This window comes from Pristiophorus japonicus, chromosome 20, assembly GCF_044704955.1.
Source record: "Pristiophorus japonicus isolate sPriJap1 chromosome 20, sPriJap1.hap1, whole genome shotgun sequence".
Classification (NCBI taxonomy): Eukaryota; Metazoa; Chordata; class Chondrichthyes; family Pristiophoridae; genus Pristiophorus; species Pristiophorus japonicus.
Window position 1 is genome coordinate 31,724,761 of NC_091996.1, and position 6,621 is coordinate 31,731,381.

The following is a 6,621-nucleotide window of genomic DNA, read 5'->3' on the forward strand; positions in this document are numbered from 1 at the left end:
TGTTTGCGGATGCATGTCAACCTTAGTGTCCGTTTTAAAGCCCTAGTTCCACTGAACCATGACAATACACTCTTACTATTTAAAATACGTTAGTTAGTTTTTCATTGTATGTATCTTTGCAGTGGAAAGTAATGACGTCAGCTGAGAAGAGCAAGACCATGTCAGCAGGACTGCATCATACTCTGCCTCATACAAAACATTGGAGCATGGGCCAAGATGACATGGCTCTAAATATTAAGTCTATCAATGGTTCATCATCTGGCAGCATTCACTTTGGAAGTTTCTTCACTGAGATTGATCCAGACGCTTCGAGCAGGGACAGTTCTGTGCCTACTTCAGATATTATTACAAGTGGTCAAGGCAGCATTACAATCCCAAGGCCTCATGGCAGGAAGTCTACAGAAAAGGGAATAGTACTTCCACCTCCAGTAGCTGTTAGTCGCGGAGTCAAACAGCAGGCATTTCCTGGAGTTTATCAAGCATCAACGGTATTACAGGATAGCTCTAAACAAGATACAACTGTGTCCAGCAATGCCTCGGTTTCAGAGATGGTACAAGAATCAATTGGAGCTGAAAAGAAACCCCAAGCACCAGACCTGAGACAATCATTGAATTCATCTCCTCAGCCTCTGTTAAGTTCATGTGCTATTGATATCCTGAAACCTATTAAAGTCAGCGTAGAAACGGATAGCAGAAACGATCTCTTGAGTCTTTTGGATCCGCTGAGTGCCAGTTCTAGCCTTGACAGGAGCCAGTCTCCAGGTCCCAAAGGTTCATTAGCACCTGCACCATCTTTGTCTTCAACTCCTGCTCCAACGGGTTTTGCTCCACCAGGAACTGACCTTGGAATAAGTACTCCACCAGCTTCCTTACAATTCAGCCAAACCCTCGGATACTCAACCCCCAGCCCAGCACCAGTGGCTCAGTTTCCACAGCCGCCATCCTATCCATTTTCTCAAACAATACCAGCAGCTCTTCATTTTCCTCAGACACAGCCCCCTACAAGTCATTTTGCTCCCCCTGCAGCGTCTGCTTTTGTTTCCAGCTTTTTGCCTTCAAATTCAGGTTTCTTCCAACCCCAAATGCCTCATAGGAACTATTCCGCACCTTCCCTTCACCACTTGTACAATCAGCCCACAGCCATCCCTCAGTCTGGTACTTTTATTCAGCAAAGTGCAATCTCCCCAGCAAGCCTAGGTGGTATAAGCTACACAAAAACAGGAGGAAAATCAGGCACAAATGTGACTGATTCCAATCCAGTGGTGGGTGGTGCTACAAAAAATTTGACTGAGCCACCATTAGTCCCGTCAAAGTCTTCCAAAGGTCACGAAAGAATATTGCCACCATCCAATCCTGCGGAGGCTCAAGATCCATTTGCAGATTTGCTTAGTGCTACAAAGAAGGAAGCAGCACCATCACAAAGCAGAGTGGACCTGCTCAGGAAGAAATGGGAAACCTTTGAATAAAAGCAGAAAACAAAATGTTCCAACAATGAGTGACAGTAGAGCCTCTCTATACTGCTGCCTTTGGATCTTATAGCAGGGGGTGCTTTATATAAGAGGGTGTTTTGTATGGTTTCTCTAATGGCTAGAGAACCATAAAGAATGCGTATTGTATCCAAGAATGTTATAGCGGGGTGCTACTGCACTATACTTAAAACCTACAACCAGCCATTTATCATGGCTTGTGGTGTGTTCTGTTTGGTGATTAATTGTGACTTTTGCAGTTGTTTTCCTGTAAAGAAACACTCCTGAAAAATTGCTGAAACACAGATTGAGGTTGCCTTGTTTCCTTGATTTCTGATTTTTCTTTTTGTAAACTCAATGACATTATTGATGTGTAAGTCACTAATATTAATGTACTGATATTGCAGCTCACCATTTTTCAGCACTGAGACTAAACTTTTGCATCATGCTAAGGCCATTAGGTACCACACTTTCTAGCTGTCAGTGTAGGTATTAATTTTGCTACATCTTTCTATTGTAGTGCTCTTGATCCTGTAGTATTTTTGATAATTATACGGGATATCAGAAAATGAATGCTATATTTATCTAAATTTTATCAAACATGCTGAGTTTTCCTACCATGGCATCACAAAGAGTAAAATCAATGCCTCCTGAACATAAACTTTTTTTGAGAGAGTTAATTATGATAAGTATTGTGTATTTAATGTAAATGTGGATGAAACCAAAAAGGAAGCAAGGTAATTCAGTATACAGCTATATCACGCGTTTCTCTTACAGCCCAGTGCTGCTGCTGTAATTCAGTCTTGTTAGTAAAGTATTTACACTGGCTTTGCTGTGAGACAAATGCCGTGTCTATTGATTGTGCCTAGACTAATGGATAATTAGATTTGTTTTTGAAAAATCCACAGCTCTATGTCTAATGTACAGCTACTGCTAGTGTGGTTAATAACAAGCAACTTTGACTGAGTGTTATAATGGTTGACATAACATGCCTTGCAGTCCAAATGGAGCGCAGCTCTCGCAGCTGTTCTATAACTGGATCTAAATGATGCAAGCCTGTTTTTACCACGAGCTGTTCAAACAAAAGTACCAATGCATTGGGTAGCAGGAAGTGGGAGTCAGGTGGGTCCTCCTCAAATTATTGCAAGTCCTCACGAGGCATGTAGATGAAATTCTTGAACTCTTAACAGGCTTTCAATTCATACAGACTACTTACTTCCACTTCTTGATTTAGGTGCAGCTTTTTCCAAACTCTTTTGGTGATTATTAAAGGAAAATAATGGCTTTGTACTTCTTCAGATCCTTATGTCATTGATTTGACTGGATTTTAGTCTACTACTTTTGAGCATTATTTTGGTATCATTATGCCATACATTAAAATTGCCTGAAAGGAAATCTATTCTTGGGAATCTCTGTCAAGTCATGTATCTAATGAGCATTCTTATTAGGACATGTTTACAGATTTTGGGAAGGGAAAGTTTATTAACGCACCTGGCACTGTTTATTTAATTTATTTTTCTTCTGCCCAATGGTTAATGAATTTAAAAGGGCTCAATCAGCTGGCATTCATGGATCATTTCTGACTTAATTCTGCTTTTCTTGGATGGTACAGCTGGTGAAAAGGGATTCAAAGGCTAAATTTACAATCTAAAATCTAAGTATTTCAAACCAGATTTTACCTCTGTTTCAGGTTTATTTCTGTGACTTGCTGGACAAAAACAATGCGTTGTTGATTAGAAATACTGTACCTTCTAAGGTTCACGTAGGTCTGTAACCTACTCTAACTCATTCTATTATCAATAATAAGTCCAAGATGAGCCAAGTTTAAAAGTCATGGGTAAAATGGACTTCTTTCAGCTGTCGTACACTTTATTTTTATTCTTGCAAGTAATGTAATTGATCATGGATGCAATCAAAAGTTCCACAAATATCAATTCCTGGATTTGATAATAGTGAAAAATTCAGTATTTATAAACTGCCGTATATTATGTGTTACACATGTTACACCCTCTGTGCAGTATCTGTTTCCCCCATTTTGACCGAATCAGTCGATAGTTTAAATGTTTCAAAAATCATTATTTTGGATGGATTTGAGTTATTTTGCACATTCCCTCGATAAAACTTTGACCGTTGCTATTGTACCACTATCACTTGTAAGTCTGTTCCATTAAGAGACGCTTACTGACACTCATTGAGCTTTAGAACTTATTTTTCCCCTTGCAGTCCTCCAGGCAATGAACCTCGTGTGCCCAAAAGGGTGAGTGACCAAATCACAGGTCTCCAGCGATGCGATGGGAGAGATATCCACTGGATGTGTAAAAGTAACCTGGTCGATGACTCTCATATATACAGACACACGACACACACATTTTTCTCAGTTGATAAAAGCTCTGAGAATAATATGCAAGAATGGCATTATATTTCATTACACAATCTACAGTTCCAATCATTTATAGGGTAAGGATTAAAGTAGGATTGTGATCACATGAAACAAGCACCACAAAATAAAGGAATTTAAACATATTGTCAGTATATAAAAGTATGTTTCTGCTTCAAAAATAAGTTAATCGTCTGATTTATTGTGATTTTAAAGATGTCTTTTTCCTTTTCAGTAGTCATCAAGCCCAAGTGATATCCAACTTTTAATATAATTTTCTTTTCATTTTTAAACTGTTTTTCATCAAGTATTTTCACACACATTGCTCAAGAAGCTTGAAATGCTAATTGATCTGACTTGCAAGTGATAGCTGCCAATAACACAAGCGCCCAAACCTTCATTTTAATTTAATGACATAACCTGCAAATCACTGAAATGGATTTTTGGTGGTTTTAGAAACAGGTAACTTACTGAGATGTCAGTGAAATGTTCAAAGTTTAATAACTAGAAAATTTGGCACAAAGTCACTCTAAGATAAACGTGCAGATAACTGCTCAGTGTTTTTCTGTTAGTGTTTTACATTGCATATTTTGCACTGGAACATTGCATACCAATGATAACAATGGGAGTAGCTTTGTTGGCATGGGTACTCTGCAATTGTACAAAAGAGCTTGTCTTCATGGCCCAAATTCTTTCTCATGTATTATTAGCACATAAAATAGCGATGAAAATTCATTCAGTTTTAGGTTTATGAACTAGCTATTGTGAAAATGAATATTGTGGCCATAATACAACTTAAATTGTTCATGAAACCACACAAAGTTAAGGTGCTATGGTTGAATACTAATGCACATTTTATACTCACATTATTGTTCATTTCTATTCAGGCTTAATGTGGATACATAGTAAAGCAAGGAATCAGTGTGAAAATCTCTCCTCACAAAGTAAACCTTATGTAAGCTTCTAGATAAATAATTGGTCTCAAGGAACTTTTATACATGTCTATAAGATCTGGGATACTTACACATATTAGGTTACTGTATAGATGCAGAATTTAAATGTTTGAATTAGACTTTATATTCTAAATAATCTAATACATTTGGAAAACCCAGCTGAATGGGTCATTCAGTGTGTAGTGTGATATTGTAGTTACTTTTATTAGTTCTCACATCGGCCGTGGTACACACATTTCCTGAGAATTAGCATTCTTTATTATCTTGTGCCTCAAACACTTGTGGAATGTATGATGCTGTGATAGTCTGAAGCTGAGATAATGTGCAAAATAGCGTCTGTGTTAGTGAACCTGTTTGATTTACCCACACTAAATTGCTGCAGCATTTCCTTACTATGATAATAACGAACCCCTGGCAATGTACGATATGACGTCGCTTGTTTTGGGATTCTTGTCGAAGCTTACACATTGCTTTTGTAACTTGGCCAAATAAGTTGCTGCTATATAAGTGTACCAAGTTCCTGGAGATATTGCAAAGAATATTTCTGTTACAGCAGTGCTTGTCAGGTGTGCAATTCTGTTCTATGCATTTCTTTTCTGATTTAATATATTTCTCCGTAATACCGTGAATATGTGTTTTATGTATTGAATTTTCAAGTGTGCGGTCAAAACTTTTAATTTTTAAGGGTTTAAACGTATTTAATAACAGCAACGCAGATTTAGTAAGTGACTGCGAAGGTTTATCCACTGAGCTTCAATCTAGACTGGCTGCAGATTTAAGTACATCTGCAGTGAATTTCAGCTGGCATTGGCACTAGCCAATAGCTAATGTGTTTATTTGTGATTGGAGTGATAGTACTTCTAGTATTTGTAACCGAGGCCCCAGTGACACTTTAATCTTAATAACTGCTATTAGCAGTTTTCCTCAAGTATTATGGAGGGCCCATGGCTTTCGTATTTAGGGATGTTATTTTATAGTAGAAGCTTACTGACGCTATAATTCTCAGTCGAACATTTTTAAAAGATCCAGCCAGAAATATAAAAATGAGCCAGATGTTCTTTATAATTTGTTCCCCCAAAAAATCATTAAATTTGTTCCGAAAATGTAAAAGGCAGGTTTATTTAAGCATCGTCATGCTTCTATACCCACCTCCCCCCCCATCCCCCGCCCCTGGGCTTTCAAGCGTTCTTTATTCATGGCTACTTTGCCAAAGTTGGTTGTATATACAGGTTTCTGCATTTCTGTGCCCAAAGACACTGTTTTGTTTGGTTTCTGAAGAGAATTGGAATCAAAAGTATGCAGATATTGGTTCACTGCACGATTTACTAGTACAATTTGCATAGCACAGAAACAGCAGGGCTGAGATTCAGTGCGATATTATTTTTGTGTTCTGTTATTGGTTCTGACTCATACGACTGTGAACAAATGATTTTTGTAATTCAGATGGCGGAATGCAATTGTAAACTGACAGAGTGATGCCATGGGACTCGAAAGTAATAAAAGTAATGATTCTCCTGTGTAATCTCTCTCTGTTTTTTCTCCATTATTTATTCGAGGTCTACATTTGTGTTCCCCACAGCTGTACTCGTACAGAAAGTTTAATGACATAGTTAATTGTTGTCAATCTCCAAAGATACTGTCACACTACCATAAATATATGGTAGTGCTGCAAGTGCACCAAAGCATTGAAACATAACACTTGGAGATGCATTGCCGTCCCGATGTTCAGTTATTAATATTGAGCTAAAAGCCTAACATACAAAATTGAGTAAGTTACAAAGGATTATTTTCTGCAAAGTCAGCAAAAAATGAACACCCTAGCAAC

At 37.9% G+C, this 6,621-nt stretch overlaps 1 protein-coding gene across 4 annotated transcripts in view; it reads left to right on the forward strand.

The window, feature by feature from the left end:
* dennd1a (DENN/MADD domain containing 1A) overlaps positions 1-6,305 on the forward strand; it is a 604,632-nt gene extending 598,327 nt beyond the window's left edge. For all 4 annotated transcript variants that reach the window (XM_070862693.1, XM_070862695.1, XM_070862694.1 and 1 more), the window contains one exon: positions 123-6,305. In XM_070862693.1, coding sequence (XP_070718794.1) covers positions 123-1,466 — 1,344 coding nt within the window. In that variant the 3' untranslated portion in view covers positions 1,467-6,305. The remainder of the gene's footprint in view (positions 1-122) is intronic.
* Positions 6,306-6,621: the final 316 nt, after the last annotated feature.